The sequence below is a fragment of the Protopterus annectens genome, chromosome 9.part0 (genome assembly GCF_019279795.1).
Source record: "Protopterus annectens isolate FY-2018-M chromosome 9.part0, PAN1.0, whole genome shotgun sequence".
NCBI classification, from domain to species: Eukaryota; Metazoa; Chordata; order Ceratodontiformes; family Protopteridae; genus Protopterus; species Protopterus annectens.
The window spans coordinates 1,353,572,259-1,353,592,439 of record NC_056743.1 but is presented as its reverse complement, the minus strand read 5'-3'; the positions used below and the strand labels follow the sequence as shown (position 1 = coordinate 1,353,592,439).

Below are 20,181 nucleotides of genomic sequence, written 5' to 3'. Positions count from 1 at the left end.
GGGAATTTATAGCTCTAAAGTGGCAGAAATGTACATTTTTGTGATATCTATCAATGACCTGCTATTGTAGGCAAAACATCAGAAGACAGGAGCTTAGAGGACTTTTCAGTAAACAGAGTAATGATGGATCAGAAACAGGCTTCTTCTATAAGAACTTGACTGAATCTGGCACCTTGTAAAATATGTCAGGTTTTTAGAAACCAGAGGCCGAGACTCAGGATTGAGAAAAGCAGTGGAGAAATTATCCAACAAGGCTTCTAAAACAGGGGGATGGGCTGAAGGCTTAGTACACCCAGTACCATCACAGCATAATACCTCTTTTGTTTATCAGTCAACTGAGAACCGTCTGAATGAAAATGTTGCATCATCTTGACAGTGGTGTCCCCAAAGGAAAGCTCCTCCATTCAGGAATTGGGAGACAACGCATCTTCATTATCCAAATTATAGATAATGGAATGAATTTGGGAACAAGCAGCCAAATCATCTCCATCTGAATTAGACTCCTCCTCCTCTGAATCCTCCCTATGCTTTTTAAGAGAAAAAGAGGAAGAAGGGAATATGTAGCAGAAGCAAGAAAGTAAAAAAGGTGGCCTTAGAGAAACCAAGTCTTAAAAAGGCCCCAAGTAAAATCCTGCCACTCCTGATGGGGGGACACCTACCAGGCTGAAGAGAAACCCTAAGTCTAGTCTTCTATTTTTTCTTGCATATAACATCTGCCTCTACTAAACGAGGAGGATCTGTGTCCTGACATACACCAACTGAAGAACGAGGAACTTCTTTCCTAAGATTTGAGATGTGCCCTTCTGGCCCCTCCAGTATAACAAGCCATGGCTCCCCTTTCTTGGCCAAAGCAGACGATTTGTCAATCTTGACAGAAATGCAACACAGCTGTGCCTTATCTGCCTCCAACTGGTCATGACAGAGGGAGCAGTAACAACAGCAGAATAAGTTGGGCAGTCCAAGGTCTCATCAAGAGACATGGTGGAGACATCCAGGGCTGACTCTGCAGCAGAAGTCTCTAATTTAAGTTTTTTCAACTTCTTCACTGACAAAGGGACATTGGCTGTTGAGGACTCAGACACCATCTTATCCCGAGAAGACAGATAACTACATAACGTCTTAGGCAACAATGCCTGACAGAACAGTCCCTATAATCATTTCAGCACCCACACAAAACAAACACTATAATCACCACCACATTTCTCAATCTTTGATAACATATACAAAACGTATGAAGTAGAAAAAAAAAAAACAGAAAGAGGAGGGTCCCCAGTGGGGATACTTATCTGGACGAAACATGAATTGTACGGCTGGCAAACCAAACCTGAAGTGACAGTTAAAGTCTTGGCTAAAGGCAAGAAAGTTTTATGGTACTTTGCATCCACACTTCCTTTATGTACATCCACCTCCACTGGGCTGAAGCAATATGTTGGATGTATGTGGTAAGGGGAGGGTGCCCAGGTTTGTTATGGTGGCAGGATGTATGGCTATCCTTTGTAGGCTATTCCACCAGTTAATAATCCTGCAACAGTGATCATGGAAGGACATCCACTGTTGCCTGAGCCAGAAGGGAGTCACAACAATGATCTTTGAAGAGTCCTGGATATAAGTGGAAAGGGTGGAAAAGCATACAAAAACATTCCCATCCAAGGAAAAAAAGTGTGTCTTTTAGGCCTTCTTGCATGGAGTTCTGGAGCAGAATTTTGCCACCTGATTGTTGTGTATGGAGAGAAAAAGATATATTTGAGGTGTTCCCTACAGCTCGATCAATTCAACTTCCATTCATGAAGGAATGTCCTGTTCCTGCTCAACTTGTCCGCCAAATCATTTTTGCTCTGACGGTATGATAAGACATCTGTAGAGTAAGATTGTGCTGAAAAGTTATATCTCAGGCAACCATGGCTAGTCTGCACTAGGGTACAATCTGACCTCCCTCGTTTATGTACCACATCCCTGTGATGTTGTCTGTAATGTGTGTAACAAAACTGTGTGTATACCTTTGGAGCACTGGCCAGACCAAAAGGTAATGCAGAGAAATGAAATAGTGATCCACACACACACAACCTCAAGAAACATCTGAAACCTCAATCTATAGGAATACAGGAATGGTTAAGGAGAGGCGAATTCAAACCAAGAGATGAAAGGTTAATATTGGCAGCCCAAGATAGTGGGCTGCGTACATGTTGGTTTACAAAGTCCATTGAACATGTGGGAGAAACAGCCAAATGTAGGTTTTGCAAAACCAAATTGGAAAAGTACAGTTGTGTACACCTACCATAAATGTAGATGTTCGAGTGCCTTCACTGTTGCAGCCATGACTGTAGGGTTCTCCCCTGCCGGTAGGCAGCCCCAGGTCGGCCAGAATCCCAAAGTCTGGGTCCAGCGTCGGCTGTTCAACCATGCTCCCTGACGTCAGAGCGCCAGGAGTACAAAGCTGACAGCTGACGCCATCTTCTCCAGTCTTTCTTGCCATGCAGTGATAGCAGTTCGCAATTGCCAGTCGGCTAACTCCTGACGAATTTTACTGATATACTTCGGTCCAAAGACTTTCTTCTCCACTCAAAGCTAAGTACCCCGTTGGGGAAACTTTTTTCTTGCTCCACTCCGATATCAGAAAAAGTTAATAATTGTATTTCATGTGGGAAGCAAATACCTCATAAGGATTTTCATTCTTACTTTATTCCTTGCTTGGCCCTGACCACGACGTAGCTAGTTGTCAGTTTTGTGCTAGATTCAATCAACGTACAATTAAGCGAAGGTACGATTTTGCTTTTCATTACTTCGGTAGGCGCTTTAACTACAAAATGTCGTCGGATACGGTCCCAGCTACCGGAGTTTACAAACGTCGCAAGGATAAAGACTGGCCTCAGTGGCCCAAATCTGATAGCGCACAAGCGGAGCCAGCTTCAGGTTCGGCCGTCGTCAGTGAGGCGCTTTTGCAGCCCCTGTCGTCGGCCATTTCAGAACAGACGGCCGAAATGGACTCTCATGAGGAGCCAACCAGGCCTTTAAATATTTCTGTTGCAGGACCTTCAGACAATGCTCCTTCGGATGGGTCCGGAGCCGCTGTGCAGGTACCAGCTTCCGAAGGGGTTTTCAGGCCTACTCAGCTACTAATAAAGGCAAAGCCAAAGACAAAAGGCAAAGACTCCTTCAAAATCAAAGACTTCTACACAGGCTTCTTCTGAACCGGCTCCCAAGTCACAGAAACAGTTACTCAAGATGGCGGAGGATTTACTTACTATGATTAGGGGTTCTCATCCCCCTCCAGACAAAAGGCCAAGGCAGGATGTTTCTTATGATTCCTCTGATCAGGCTTCTGTTTCCTCAGTTTCTTCTTCTGATCAGGAATATTCTTTCCCTCCTTATGAGGATTCTGATGCTGAAGAATCCATTCCTTCAGCTTCTCCCCCTGAGGATTTCTTTTTTGGGGAAACTTTGCATGAAATGAGGGAACATTTCCACTGGGAAGGACAGGAGTATTCGGAATCCAAGAAAAGGTTGAGGGAATTTCTTCTTCTTCCCCAACATAGACCCCTGGCTATTCCTCCTGTTTTGGATATTGTGGATGATGCCTTTTCGGAGGCTAACTTAACCCCTGACTCTTTTCCTCCTGCTCCTGTGAAGCCTGATAGATATTACAGGGTTCCTGATTCCTGTCAGTTTTTGTACAAGAAACCTTCTGCTGACCCTGAAACCATTTCTCAGGGTCCTAAGGGAGCTAAGGCCGCTTCTGCCAAAAATCCTACTCCTACTGAAAAGGATTCTCGATCCTTAGAAAGATGGGGCAAAAAGGTGTACACTTCTGCTACTTTGTCCATTAGGGCTTTAAACTGTCAGTTTCATATGTTTAAATACCAGCAATTTCTATTGTCTGTCTTAAAACAAAAGCTTACTTCCATTTCTGCCTGTGCAGATGATAAGGAATTACATGACTTATTGCATGCCACTGAACAGGTTGGGAAGCATGGTTTACACTGTGGATTTGATGCCTTGGAGGCGGCCTCTGGCACAGTCATTAGGAGGCATGCATGGCTAAAGGAACAAAATTTACCTGAACAGGTAAAGGCAAAATTATTGGATGCTCCTGTTCAGCATAATGTTTTGTTTAGATCGAAAGCTGAAGAGATGATTAAAAAGATGGAGGATAAGGCGAAATCCATGCAAACAGTTAAAGATTTCTTACAAGTACAGCCACCTAGATTTAGCAGGAATTGGCCTTCAAAAAATTGGTCCTTTCCCACTTCAGACAGGCCTCAGAGGGGTAGATACAGACGTTCCAGAGGGAGGCCTCAATCACAAACTGCTTGTAGACCAAGACAGTGGACTGCTTCCACCCCTAGGGGAGGAGAGGACAGGTCACAATCTCAAAGGAAACAAACTCAATGACTCCCTCTGTGGGGCTACAGGAGCTTCTTCCCTGGAAGCCCCTCTCGGAGGAAAACTCTCTCTTTTTTATCAAAATTGGACTCAACTAACCCAAGACAAATGGTTTTTGGATGTGGTTTTAAGAGGTTACAAATTCCATTTTCATACCTTGCCAAGGCCAAGCGGATGGCCAGACCTTCCAAAACATCAATGGACGGAGGCCTTAAACCAGGTGGAAGCTCTTTTGGCTATGAATGCCATAGAACTGGTTCCTCTTTCAGAGATGGGAAAAGGGTTTTATTCAAGGCTCTTTTTAGTCCCAAAGAAGCAAAACTCATGGAGACCCATTCTGGATCTGTCGGTCTTGAACACCTTTCTAGAGATTCCAAAATTCAAGATGCTTACTCTACAGCAGCTACTTCCAATGCTGACCAAAAATGAATGGATGGTAACTTTGGATTTAAAGGAGGCATATTTACACATTCCCATCAGGCAGGATCGCAGAAAATACCTCAGGTTCAAAGCCGGATCGAGGCACTTTCAATTCTCTGCGCTGCCCTTTGGATTATCTACTGTGCCCAGGGTCTTCACCAAATGCCTGGCTCCAGTAGTAGCTTATTGCAGACTCAAGGGAATTCAAATTTACCCTTATCTGGACGATTGTCTAATTCAGGCAGACAGCAAGGATGTTTTACTCCAGCATCTAGAATTTGTACAGAACTTCCTCAAGTTCCTGGGATTCTCTGTAAACATAAAAAAGTCAAATTTGACACCTTCACAACAGATGACCTTTCTGGGTGCACTTCTAAACACCACAACCCAGATGGCATTTCTGACATCCGAAAAACAGTTACAGCTGGCTTCAACTTTCAGAACCTTGGCAACTTTAACTCATCTATCTGCAAGGAAATTCCTGCAGGCTTTGGGTTACATGGCCTCCTGCATCCTTCTCGTACCATATGCAAGACTACACGAGGAAAATACAGTGGTACCTAAAAATTGTATGGTCTCAGCATTGCCACAGTTTAGACATACTGATCTCCGTTCTTCCTTGCCTTCAAAAGGAATTTCTTTGGTGATCCAGGGCATGTGCTCTAAACAAAGGGAAGCCCTTCCGTCTGCCTCCTGCCTCTCAGATTCTAACCACGGACGCCTCGGATTATGCTTGGGGAGCCCATTTTCAGGGCAATTGTTTGCAGGGCCTTTGGACAAAGGATCAGAAGCACCTGCATATCAATTTAATGGAAATGTTAGCCGTTCAGAAAGCTCTATTGGCCTTCAGGAATCTTTTACAACCAGGACAACTGTTAATACGGACAGACAACACCACAGTTATGTGGTACATAAACAAGCAAGGGGGATCTAATTCCTACCCCTTTTGCAGACTAGCCATGGATCTATGGGACACAGCTCTATCTTGCAATCTGGATCTTCAAGCTCAGTTTCTACCAGGGAAACAAAACTTCCTGGCAGACAGTCTGAACAGACATCTTTCGGATCCACAGGAGATTCATGTGTGTGAGGTTTGTGGATGCCTTGTTAGCTAGACATAGATTATCTCTCAGAAATCAGACAAAGTAGGCAAGGTTGAAAGAACAGGAGAAAATAAAAAAAGGGTCTGTGAAATCCATTTCTAATAAGTCATAATACTTCTTCAGAGATAGTGGAATATCATTGTGTTCAACCCAATGAAACAACTGCTTCACTTTGTAAACAGTTTCACAGAAAGAGAATCCTTAAAGGGACTGTCAAAAGCCACACTTCCCTCAGATTGTGAATCAGAAACCTGAGTAGACAAATGGAATCTCTCCATTCGCAATCATTTTGGGATTCAAAAACCTGAACCTCTTCAGAAAATGGAAAATATTTACTTGTAGCATTTGATCACTAGGAAAGTCCAACTAGGCAATAACCCCCTTTTCAGTAGTGGCCTGGGGAGAAACACTCCAACTGAAAATACATACACATCTCTGTGACTGTATGTATCTTACAACACATACCTCTACTAACACGAGAGTAAAATAAAATTTACATTTACATACAATGTGTAGGGTTACATTCACACTGTAATCTACAGCATGTAGAGTTTCATCCTCATTAGATTATACCCCTAACAGTGAATTGAAGTGTGTGTTTAAACTTCACTTTTCAAGAAAGAGCAATACAATCACATAAACAATAAACAGGCTTGCATTTGTATTGCAATACACAGACTTCAGATTACAATTAAAAGTGGTGGCTAACTGTGTGTAGACATCACTTACAGATTCACTAAATCAGATGCAAAAATATTCTGCAATAATGAAGTAAGAAATTCTGGTAAGTGTAGTAATACATTTATGTCAACAGGAATTAATTTATAATTGTTTTGAGAAGGAAAAAATGGACAACAGATTTTGTTCCACAGGGAAAAAAATAGGAGAATGTAATGGGTGTGTTACTGGTAGTAATAACATGTAAGGTCAGGTTTGCCATGGAGAAATGCAGGAGCACAGACTGCTAGATATTGTTTTTAGTTGTGGTTTTAAAGGATTTTAGGTTGTCCATTTGTCTGACAGAAAGAGGGATGGAGTTCCACTTTTTGGAGCTGGAGTCCAGGCGGTCTCCTACAGAATTATTTGACTTGGTTATTAGTGTTTGGTGTTTGTCTGTGGAGCGAATATTCTATTACTGGAGTAGTACGTGACTATGCCATTCAGAGATGGACAGTGTTCAGGTTTGTTAATGACTGCAGAATTCTATATCATTAGTAACTGTGAGAAGGTTGGGTAATTAGGCAGTTCAGGCTAGTTTACCTGTTTCAGAGCCAGGCAGTGGTTTGTCCTATGAAGTAAATCAGCTGTGAATCTAGCAACTTTGTTATAGCATTGTTTTAGTTGATCTACCTGTGTAGATTGTATGTCTGTGAACATGGGAGTGGTGTAAAAGAATGCTGGAAGAAGACTGGTCGTGGCAATGTGCTTTCTGGTACTTTAAGCTGGACATGGTTTGACTGAAACAGTAAAAAAAAAAAAAAAAAAAAAAAAAAAAAAAAAAAATCCAGGTTTTTCCTTCTTTTTGACAGAAATTTCTGAAAATGCAAACACATATTTCCCAGGAGAAACCTCCCTGAGGATAAGTATAGCATTTTGGCTGGGCAGAGGAGTACCCCCCACCCTTTCAACCAGGACCAACAACAGTCTCTCTCCTTTGCCCATCAAGGGCACTTCAACAGCTGCAGAGGATATGTCTAGCCCCTGGACCATGGTGGTTGTAGGAACTACACAAAATGGAGCCATGGAAAAAGATTAAACGACTCAGAACCATAAATGACCACAGCAGAGTCACCCATCAGTGGTGGAGGTCCTTTAGCAGCCTGTTGTGGTGAAAATGGCTGTTTATTAATTTTCTTGTTTTTCTGGTTGGAAAAGGGGGAAAATGTTAAGCTGAAAAAGATGCACGATTCACAGGGAAGCCTAACAGCATTAGTTAGTAGAACAGGTAAGTAGTAAAAAAGTTAACTTTTTCCCAACAAAAATACAGTAAAAAGTACTTTAAACACTTACCCCCAGGCCCAATAGTAAAATAATACAACTTTTACCAAAGAAAAAGTAATTTTCTCCACAGAAGTAAAAAAGTAATACTCCTGTTTAAAAATTACCAAAAGTCAAGTGACAGTCAAAATCCGTTTTACTTGGCTTGAAATTAATGTTTTCACAGAAAAGTTCAGTTTCTGTCATAACAAGTAGATGTGGAAACCTCCCTCCCCCCAACTTAACTGCCCAGGAATAAAAAACTTTAGACAACCTTCAATCCTCAAAAGCCTGCAAGAGGAGTGCTTTTCAGCGGCAGAAAGCTCTGAATGGCTTGGCACCCAAACTTATCTTTTTCGTGAGCACAGCCTGAGGTGATTAATGGTTTGGGTGCATGAAAGATGCCCTGAAGCTTTTGAAGCTGTCTGGCTACTATTTCCTTTGCAGGATATTACCCATATAAGCTAAGACTACTGCAGTAGTGATCGTAATGATGAACATCTGTTGTTTTGTTGCTTTAACAGTAAATAACCTACAGTTGCCGGAAGAGTTATTCAGAATAACCAGTTCCAGCAGACCAAACAGGATCCGGAATCTACTCCAAATTCTTTTTGGTTCCAAAGAAAACAGGGGACTGGAGACCTATTTTGGAACTCAGCAACTTGAACAAATTTGTCAAGAAAACAAAGTTCCGGATGGTCACGCTGCAGTCCATTCTACCCCTTTTGGGGCGGGACAACTGGATGTGCTCAATAGATCTCCAGGACACGTACTATCACATCAGGATGAGTCAATGCTCCAGGAGATTCCTCCGCTTCAGGCTGGGAACCAGTCATTTCCAATTCAGAGCCCTGCCCTTTGGTCTCACTACAGCCCCCCCGAGTGTTTACCAAATGCATGGCAGTGGTAGCCTCTCATCTGAGACAAGGATTCCAGGGCTTTCCTTATTTAGACGACTGGCTCCTTACAGCCCCCACCAAGTATATTTTGCTTCTCGCCAGAGACTACACCTTTCACACATGTCAGGCACTAGGCATTTCAATAAATTACGAAAAGTCTGTCTTGTCGCCTTGTCGTGTTAGTACGTAAGGACACCCCATCCTTATGAAACACAAGATAAGGGGGTCGACTACACAGAGCATGGAGTTCAGAGACTCTTCTAGCTGAAGTGATGGCTACTAAAAAGAGTGTTTTCCAAGATAGTAACTTTGTTGAACACAAAGCCGCAGGTTCAAAGGGGGGAAGAATTAAGGAAGCCAGAACCAAGTTGAGATCCCATTGAGGAGGAGGATCCCTGATTGGTGGTTTGAGGAGAAAAACTCCCTTTAAAAGGGCTTTGCAGAGTTTATGAGACATAATGGAGGACTCTGAGACTCCAACATGAAAGTTTGATATTGCTGCCAATTGAAGTCTGATGGTAGACGGAGACGAACCTGAGTGGAAAAGTTCGGCTAGAAAGTCTAGAACTGATTGAATTGAAGCAGTGAAAGGATCTATATTCTTTGACTGCTCCCAATAGGAAAAACGTTGAAATAGTAGGGGCATGTGTTCGAGATTCATCGGCTCCGGCCGGAGCCGATGTTCGAACAGCCTTGGGACCCCCAGAAGACGGCTCACATACCGGAGCTGAAGGTCTGGAAGGCTTAGAGGGTTTCCCCGAGGATTGAGTCAAGGGACCCTCAGGCTTCAATAAGCCCCTTAGTATAAGTTTATTTTTCGCTCCTGCAGGACTCTAGGGCTGAAGCCATGGCAAACAGCACATGAGTCCTGCAGGTGCAAAGGCCCCAGGCAGTATACACAAGAAGTGTGACCGTCTGTCAGAGACATCTTCTGACAGCACGGGGTCACACTTCTTGAAGCCTGAGACCTTCGATTCTTTGGACATGTCCAAGGAAAAGTCCAAGTGTAAACACAAACACACACACACCGATTACACTTGTAAAATATTAAAATTAAATTTTAGTAATTAACTTATAAATTAAATCCCTACGAAACACAGTCACTCCAACTAATAAGGAAGGGAGGGACTGGGCCTAAAGCCCAAGGGAATAAAATTAGGAAATTTAGGAGGAAAAACTGGGGAAAAACTGACTGTAAAGGGGAGTAAACTATTTAACTTTTAAAACTATGAAGAAAACACTAACTTAAAAAGGGGTCTATCCAGTGATACAACTAAATATTTCAACTAACCTGGCGAGCCGGTTGAAAAAGCACCTCGATCGCGTAGCGGCAAACGAGATCTGGAGAGTTACCACCTAGCATTGTGGGATATAGGGGAGCCTCGAGCCAGTGGAACTAGCTCTCGAGCTTTTAGAGTGGCCGAGTCGGAGCCGAACCCATCCAGCAAGAATGAAGGCGAGATAGACAACTTAACATCCTACAGTTGCCGGAAGAGTTATTCAGAATACAACTTTTAGATTACTGTGTTAAATTCTTGTAGTATGGAAGACTCTAAAAATGATGCAGAAAAATGATCTTAAAAAAAGTTTCAATAGCAGGTATAGAGACTGTGATTCCATTAGCACAAAAGCGGCTATGGATTATCCAGAGAACATTTTACATAAAAAATGCATTCATACAACAGGTAAAACTTTTAGATTTCCATAGGCTAATTTCAGTCCATCCATTTTCATGATGCCTTACAGGGATCAATTAGTTATTCTGCTAATTCCAGAGAAAATTTCTTTTCAAGAACATATTGTTTCATGTTTTGATGCAGCCGATTTAGAAATAACTGCAATAAGCATGCAAGAGAACTACCAGTCATCATCTTATAGATTCAGAGTGGGTCCCAGTTATCCTCATTGAATTAATGAAAGTGCAAATCAACAAAATGCTGCAATCCTACACTGGACAGCAGTAAATGGCAACTGTCTGCTAAGAAAGAGGACACTGCATCCTGTATGAATTCACTGAGGCTTCATTACTTTTATAAATGGTTTTGTAAGTCTCAAGTCTACTTTGCCCTTAGTTTTACAGGCCTTTTTACTAATAAAGCTCTGAAAATGTGGGCGAAGGAACTGTACTTTTAACTCACCAAAAGAAATGAGTTGAGGTGGAGTTAAAAGAAATAAATAAATCTCCCCATTAGCTCATTTGAGAGAAGAAACCACCACATTCTGATTACTCTTCTACTGGTTCCATGGCTCCAGAACACTGTTTCTTGGGAGAACAGAATAATAGAATTATTATTTTTTTTAAGTGCAGCTATTGGCACAGCAAACATGCCCCAGAGTAGAGTTGTAAATCTTCCAGCAGGCACTTAAGATAATTTGCAGAGCAGCATGGTTGCATGGCAGCATAACGTGATGTGGCTGTATTTATGAACTGTAATTTCTGTATAAATGAATGTTTTCTTCACTTTGTCTGAAGTGGAAAAGTACTCAGTAGTAGAAAAATACATTTTCTCCTGGCCTCAATGAGTAATTCAACTTCTGCATGAGAGACCCAGGACTTGGGCCAACAACTGTATTATACAGGCCGTGGAGGTGCCGGTCGGGAAGGTACTAACTTTTCCTGAGCAGCTGAAGACATCTGACCATAAGAAGTCACCCTTTGTTGTGGAGCAGGAGGCGGCCTGTCAAAAAACAAAAAACAAAAATCATATAATTTACACAGTATAATAATATGTATCCTTTTCTATTAACATCTGGTTTACTAACTTACAATGGTTACATTTAGGATCCTGTCAATTTTCACACTCTGACAAATCTGATTACCACATATATCAAAAATTTACAAACACACATCTTTTAAAACAATTTCATACAGGTACTGTACATATTTAGATTTAATGCAAAGCAGACTAAGATATGGTAATGAATATAAACAAAAAGGCCATTGATTTTTCAAGTTCTTTAACACATCATCACACTAGGTTGTATATTCAAAACATTTGAATGGATGCAAAATTTTACTGTTTTATAATACTGAATGATGTCCTGGGTAATTTCATATAATAAAAGTACTAAAACATACAAATATACTAAGCTTTGATTCAGTATATAGTACAGTTGTGCAAGTAAAAGTATCACAGCACTAGATGTTTTAACAAATCACTACTGCAGTAGCCTAAACTATGTCCACCAAGGATATAAGCAACCTGGACAGCCATTCAAAACCAGTGTGTGCCTTCCATGTGTTTCTGACAGGAGCTTGAGCTGAGTTCCACATCAAAGGCAGTTAAAATGCCAAACACTTTTGAGCTTTTGTGTCTCATGAAAGGAGGCTAATAGCCCTGAAAGGAAAAATACATGGAAATGTAAAACAAGAGTCAGTGTGTGTATAGACACACATAAACCCCACCATGACAATGTAACAACAGCTACAGAAAGAGGGCTGGAATGAGAGGAAGGCTACTATTACAGTGGCTTGTTAAAACACCTACTGTTAAAGCTGTAATAAGTTCAACATTAGATCATTGTTACTCTGGTGGATTACGATAGCTTAGATACAAAAAGGGAGGTGGAAGAAAAAATTAAGAATCCACTGGCCCCTGGAGAATGGCTCTAGCACAGCCTATTTTGGACCTGGAAAAGGAATCCAATTTATAGTGCTTAATAAAGTAGGTACAGAGGATCAATTTGCTGCCTTTAGAATACTTTGTGTCCACCCCGTTCCAGAAAGCCACAGAAGAAGCCAAAATCCTGGTGGAATGAGTTGCACCCCAACCCAGCCTGGAAGTAGCTTGTTATTGTGAGAGCAGCAAAAAAAAAAAAAAAAAAAAAACCCAGCATGAGACAACCATCTCAGTCATTGCCTGCTTTGAAACTGGTTAAATTTTCTCTTTCCTTCACGGGAGACAAACAGATTGATCAACTTTCCTTTGTCTAGGTAACATCGGAACTGCTTACAAACATCCAGAGTATGAATAATTGTTTCTCCTTTGTTTTTGGGTTCTGGAAAAAAGAGGGAGGTAAACAGATTGTCTCAAGGTAACAACGAGACCACTTTAGGCACAGAACAAAACTCAAGTCTTTGTGGAAAATGAAGTAGGGTTGACTCCCCTCAACAATCTTCTAAGTTAAGAACCACAAATCAGACTGATAAGCTGGTCCAAACAGAAAAAAAAGAGTAAACTTCTAAAGCACAAAATACACATACCAAAGAGACGATACTTGTTGAGGTGGACTGATACATAAAACCACTTTACTTGGGAACAGGAAAAAAGATGGGGGACCCAAGGGCAGTCAAGCAGAAATGGACAACAGATGAATCTTGAACGGGGAGTAAGAAAAGCCGGAGGACAACTCACACTACTAATCATGAACCAAAGGCAGCTGGACCTTAAAAGGATCATGGTCCTTGGAGTGGCACTAAGGAGAAAATCTTTTATTTATTGACATTTGTTTACTGGGAAAGTCCGACTGGGTAATAAATACTCATTTTCAGCAGAAGCCTGGGGAGGAAAGTTCCAGAGTTGAGAAAAAAAAAAAAAAAGCAGCAAATAAAACACTAATACAGATTTGAACATGTGCTGAAGAGGGATGTCAGGTATGGTTTGGACGTGCTGAGGAGGGATGCCGGGTAAGATTTGGACATGTGCAGAGCAGGGATGCTGGGAATATTGGATGCTAAAGATGGAGCTGCCAGATAAGAGGAAAAGACTAAGGCTAAAGACAAGGTTTATTGATGTAGTGAGATAGGACATGCAGGTGGTAGGTGTGACACAGCAAGATGCAGATGACGGGAAGAAATGGAAACAGATGATCTGCTGTGGTGACCCCTAACAGCAAAGTACAGTTGTGTACACTTACCATAAATGCAGATGTTCGAGTGTATTCACTGTTGAAGTCATTACATTTGGGTAATCTGCTGGCAGGTTGCCCTCAGTTGGCCTGATTAACAAAGTCTTGGGTCCTGCGTCAGTTGCTGTCCTTCTTCCATGACGTCAAGTCATCAGGGGTATAAAGCACGCAGCAGACGCCATTTTCATCAGTTTTTCTTGCCCCAGATGTCAGGTGCCCCCCAATGGGGAGCAAAATATATATACATATATATATATATATATATATATATATATATATATATATATATATATACATGTAATTTAGAATACAAAAAATATACCTCCAAATAAAAGCAAATAACCAAAAAGGCTTTTGAGCATAGCAAAAGAAAGAAGTATAGTAAGAGAAAAATAGGGGGCTGGCGGGTGGGTAACCAGGACTGCAACAGTGAATACACTCGAACATCTACATTTATGGTAAGTGTACACAACTGTACTATGTTCTTCATGTTTCACTGATGCAGTCATTACATTTGGGTAGAATCCCAAAGCTATGGTTGGAAGGATGGTGTTATACAGCATTAGGAGCAGCTATAAGGCCCTGCAGGACAGCAGTGGCCAAGCCTGCTCTGGATTTAGAGGAGAGGTAAATGGTAATGTTTGGTGAACGTATGAACTGAGCTCCAGGTAGCAGCTTCTAGAAGGTCTCTGGTAGGAATCCCTCCGAGAAAGGCTGCAGAAGTAGATGCAGCCCTGGTGGAATGGGATCTGATCCCCTTGGGGACAGGTTTACCATGGTGCATGTAGCAGAAATGAATACAATGGCTTATCCATTTTGAAATAGTCTGCTTAGAAAAAGCCCTTCCCTCTGCCCCTGCTGCAAATGCCACCAGTAATTGCTCCGATTTTCTTAAAGATCTTGTCCTGTTTAAGCAGAATCTTAGTTGTCTGTGTACATCCAATGAATGCAGAATCCACTCACCCTTGTTCGGTGGATTTGGGAAAAAGGTTGGCAGATGAATGGTCTGATTAAGAGCCACACTAGATACCACTTTAGGCATAAAGGATGGATTGGTCCTGAGAGCCATCCTATCCGGGTAAAATATAATAAAAGGCTCCACTGCCATGAGAGCCTGTAGTTCTGAAATCCTTCTAGCTGAAGTGACTGCTAAAAGAAAAGCTGTCTTCCAAGAGATAAATTTTATGTCTGCAGTAGCAGCTGGTTCAGAAGGAGGTAGGGAGAGTTTTTCCAACACAAAATTGAGGTCCCACGCAGGTGTTGGTGCTCTCCTGGGAGGTCTCAAATTCTTGGCCACTCTGAGGTACTGCTTTAGCAGTGGATGAGAAAAGAAGGGAGGTTCTGTGTTGTAATGAGCTGAAATGGCAGAGGCATGGATTTTTATTGAAGATAAGGATAAGCCCTTGTGAAGCATTCTCAGTTAAATATTGCAGAATCTGAGGAATATTGGGCATTGCTGTGTTTATTCCTTGTGCTTGGTTCCAGGCACAGAATCTTTTCCAATTATCAGCATACGATTTTTTGATACTAGGCCTTCTAGCCTCCAAAATGACATCCATCACAGGTTTGCTGAGAAATGTAACTGGTGAAATTAGTTGATTAGCCATGCTGCAAGATTCAGAGTTTGGAGCGGAGTGTGCAGAATTTGATAGTTCTGCTGAGACAGGAGATAAGGTGTCTGAGGCAGGTACCACGAAGGAAGGTGTGACATATTGCGTAGGAGTGGGTACCAGTGTTGGTGAGGCCAGTCTGGAGCAATCAGAATCATTTTTGGTTTTGCCCGTCTGACTTTTAATAAGACCCTGGAGAGCCGAGGCAGAGGGGGAAAGGCATAAACTGATAGGTTTTTCCAGCTGAAGGATAGAGCATCCACTTTCCAAGCTTTTTTGGGATAAATTCTTGTGCAGAATTGGTCCAACTGATAGTTTTGGGGTGAGGCAAAAAGCTCTTTCTCTGGCCTCCCCCATTTGCGTGTCAACATGTTGAAGATTTGTGGATCCAGTTTCCATTCATGTGGGTCCATAAGATTTCTGCTTAGTTCGTCTCCCAGAGTATTTTGCTTTCCTGGAAGGAACTGAGCTTGTAGATGTATTTGGTAAGTCAAGGCCGTGTTCCATAAAGCCATGGCTAGTCTGCAAAGGGAGTAGGAATGGGTACTCCCCTGCTTGTTTACGTCTTTATCAGTAGTTGCCCTGGATGAAGATAGCCCTTGAAGGCCGTCAGACCATTCTGTACAGCTAGCATTTCTTTCTGGGTGATATGCAGTTGTATTTGATTTGGGCTCCATTTGCCCTGAATACACTTCCCTGCCAGATGCGCAACCCCAAGCATAATCTGATGCGTCTGTAGTCAGAGTTTGGGTGGCAGGGGGTGGAATGAATGACAGTCCCTTGTTTTGGTGACAGGCCTCTGCCCACCATAGGAACTCTTGCTGCAGGCAAGGAATGACAGGAATCATTGTTTCCAGGCTGTGACAATGTTGACTCCATAAGCTTTTTAGGTACCAGTGAAGTTTCCTCATATGCAGTCTTGCATATGGAATTAGCAGAATGCAGGAAGCCATGAACCCAAAGTCCTGCAGAATTTGTCTTGCAGATAGCTGGGTTTTTGTGGCCACTTGTTTTAAGTAAGTCATCAAATTTTATTTATTTATTTATTTTACATTTGTTAACCGGGCTAGTCTAGCTGGATATATGTCCATTTTCAGTAGAGGCCCGGGGAGAAAAGCTCCAAGCATGAACGGTGCAAAAGTTAACAATGTATAGGCATAAGAAGGATTACAGAATAATTTAGTATTAGTCTTAAAAAGAGAATTCATGATACATTATTGAACTACAACAGTTAACAATTTATAAACATACATAGCTATCATAGCGAGTAGAATAGTCTAAAGGAGTAAATAAAAATACATTTCAAATTATAGCAAGTTTAATAGAGACTCTACTAACTGATTATTCATCACACAGTAGAAGGTATGTGCAAGTCTCAGTTAGGGAGGAGAGGACAAGTGGTGTATACATCATTCAAAGAAAGAGAAGTAATATGAATTGGATAGTTAGGTAAAAAGGAGTAGGGAAAAGGGGTAATTAAAAAATAAAAGTTGAGAATTTGTTTTGCTGGCGTGAGGTAAGTCATCTGGGCAGTTATATTCAAACTTGCACCCAGAAATGTAATTATGTGAGAGGGCACCAGTTGTGATTTCTTTTCATTTATGGTGTTACCCTAGGCAAGTTAGAAGCCTTTTTACAAACACCAGATGCTGTAGACGTGTGTCCTTGTTTTCTGCCCTAATTAGGCAATCGTTCAGGTACGGATAAATTTGAATGTTTCTTGTCTGTAAAATGTGATTACTGGTGCCAGGCACTTTGTGAAGACCCACGGCGCAGTAGATAAGCCAAAGGGCAGTGCAGAGAACTGGTAATGCAAATAGCCTCCTTTGAAGCGGGGATAACTTCTGCAAGATTCCCTGATTGGGATATGCAGGTAAACCTCTTTTAAGTCTAGAGTTACCAACCAGGCATCCTTACCTAGCATAGGCAGTAACTGTTGTAGAGTCAGCATCTTGAATTTTGGAATGTCCAGAAATGTATTTGGAATGGATAAGTCCAGAATTGGATGCCATGATTTGTCTTTTCTGGGTACCAGGAAAAGTCTTGAATAAAAACCTTGTCCCTTTTCCTTTTCTGGTACTGGTTGAATGTCCCCCATATTCATGAGGGACATAACTTGCTTCTGGGTCTCTGCCCACTGATTTGGAGACAGATCTGGCCATCCGTTTGGGATTGGCAACGTGTGGAAATGAAATCTGTATCCCTGGGATACTACATTTAAAACCCACTTGTCCTGGGTAATTTGATGCCAATTTCGTGCATGAAGTGCCACTTTTCCCCCCAAAGGGGCTGCCAAAGGATAAGTGCTTGGAGATGGCAGAGGAAAGTCACTGAGACTGTTTACTGTAGGGAGGTGCCTTGTTACTTCCAGATTTGGAGGTGGAGGCACCCCATTGTTTTGTTCTGTAAGTTCCTTGTGACTGAAACCTGGAGCCTTTGGAGTGTCTGGGTTTCACCTGAGAGGCTCTGGTGGGCACTGGAAAGGACCAATTCTTAATAGGCCAGTGCCTACTGAACCTGGGTGGCTGCACTTGTAGGAAATCTTTTACAGTTTGTACAGATTTAGCTTCATCTTCCATCATTTTCAAAACTTCTTCTGCCTTTTTAGCAGATAGACTGCCCTGTTGTAAAGGAACATCCAACAGTTTTGCTTTAACATGATCAGACAGATTTTGCTCCTTGAGCCAAGCATGCCTTCTTATCACAGATCCAGTTACAGCGGCCCTGCAAGAGGCCTCCAAGGAATCAAAACCACATTGCAAAGTATGCTTTCCAACTTGTTCAGCTGAATGCAATAAATCCTGTAACTCTATTTTCCATACAATCAGAAATCAACATAATTTTCTCTTTAAGTAGGTCCATGACATGCTGCTGATATTTAAGCATATGAAATTGACAGTTTGAAGCCCTGATTGCCAAGGTTGCAGACGTGTAAACCTTCTTACCCCATCTATCCAGCGCCCTGGAGTCTCTATCAGAAGGGGTAGGATTTTTAGCAGTAGAGGCCTTAACGCCTTTGGGACCCTGAGAAATGGTTTCAGGGTCAGCAGCAGGGTTTTTAAAAACGAATTTGTGGGAGTCAGGAACCCTGTAATATTTGTCTGGCTTGCTAGGAGCCGAAGGCAGGGAACCAGGAGCCATGCTGGATTCTGAGAAAACATCAACAATGTCTAGAACAGGAGGTATAGCCAAAGGCCTATGCTGAGGAAGAAGTAGGAAATCCCTAAGCCTCTTTTTAGATTCTGAAAAAATCCTGACTCTCCCAGTGAAAGTGTTCCCTTAAGGTATGCAAAGTTTCTCCAAAAGAAAAATCCTCAGGAGGAGAAGCAGAAGGGATGGATTTTTCTGCATCAGAGTCCTCATAAGGTGGAAAAGATAATTCCTGATCAGAAGAGGAATCAGAATAAATAGAAACCTGATCTGATGATTCCTAATCAGTGCCTTGCCTGGGCCTCTTAGCAGGAGGGGAATGGGAACCCCTGATCAAGGTAATTAAATCCTCAGCCATTTTGATCATTTGTTTTTTAGGCATAGAGGACTGAGCATGTGGCCCAAGCATCAGTTTTTTAGACATAGAAGTTGATTTTGGCCTAGGTTTTGAAGATGGCGTCGGTTTAATATACAAATCTTTAGACCTGAAAACACCCTCAGAAGCCGATGCCTGCTCGGCCGCTCCGGACTCATCTAAGGTAGAGATATCTGCGGGTTCAATACTTAAAAGTGTCTCGCGGCATACCGGACTCAGAATGGGTCTCAGTAGAGGCTTCCGAATCAAAAGTAGTGGGCATCAGGGGCTGCGAAAGCTCCTCACTGAGTACCGGCGAACCGGCGACTGGCTTAGGAGAAGCTTCGTTGTCGGTTTTGGACCTCGACGGTCTGTCTGTCTTTTTCTTTGCATTTTTTGTGTATTCCGATAGTCGGATTGCTAACCGACATTTCTGGATAGTTAAATCTTGAGCCAAAATATTTAGATGCAAAAATATACCGACGCTTAATAGTGCGTTGATTAAATTTAGCGCAAAACCAACAGCAAGGCACATTGTGGTCAGGGCCTAGGCAAGGAATACAGTACAAATGAAAATTCTTATGAGGTATTTGCTTCCCACAAGTAATACAATTATTAACTTTTACTGACATCGGTAAGTTTCCCCAACGGGGTACGTAGCTTTAGGTTTAAGACTTCGGTTCTGAAACTCGAAAACGAAAATTTCAGGAGTCGGCCGACTGGCACTTGTGAACTGCTTCTGCTTCGGGCACCGTGCGGCAAGAAAGACGGATGAAAATGGCGTCGGCTGCATGTTTTATACCCCTGGCGTCATGGAAGAAGGGACAGCAACAGATGCAGGACCCAAGACTTTGTTAATCGGGCCGACTGAGGGCAACCTGCCAGCAGATTACCCAAATGTAATGACTGCAACAGTGAAACATGAAGAACATCAACCGAAAGAAGAAAAAGAAGAAAAAACACTAGTACAAATGTAATTTAAAAAAGACACATGCACAGTTTGATAGTGGAACACCATAGTGTACTATAAGGCATGAGGAGACACCAGTGATTTAAAAATAAAACTAAATACAAAAATGACGGTTAAGTATAACAAACAGTATATGCAAAAATATTACAAGTATAGTCTACTATGCTAGGAAATAAAAGAAAAAAAAAGATACAAGTCCACCCTAAGAGTGGAGAGAGGGCAAGTGTTGAAAGGTATAAACAGCATGTTGAGGTTAGTAAGAATGTAAAGTATTTGTTAATGTAAATCATACAAATGAGATGCATGGGCATAGCCATGAGTTAGTGAGAAATTCTTTGAGGGAGGACTTTAACACATGGAGGCCAGATACAGCTCTGAATGAATTTTGGATAGTGTTCCATAGTTTGGATACTGAATGCGAGTATAAACTTTGCCCCATACTTTTTTGGGGTTTATGAAGTACTGAGGA

General features: G+C 41.9%; 1 protein-coding gene across 1 annotated transcript in view; it reads right to left on the bottom strand.

Annotated features, from left to right (window-relative positions):
• Positions 1-9,844: 9,844 nt before the first annotated feature.
• ADAM9 (ADAM metallopeptidase domain 9) overlaps positions 9,845-20,181 on the bottom strand; it is a gene marked incomplete in the record, with an annotated part of 1,887,510 nt that continues 1,877,173 nt past the window's right edge. Inside the window, 1 exon segment of the mRNA XM_044084336.1 lies at positions 9,845-11,457. Coding sequence (XP_043940271.1) covers positions 11,352-11,457 — 106 coding nt within the window.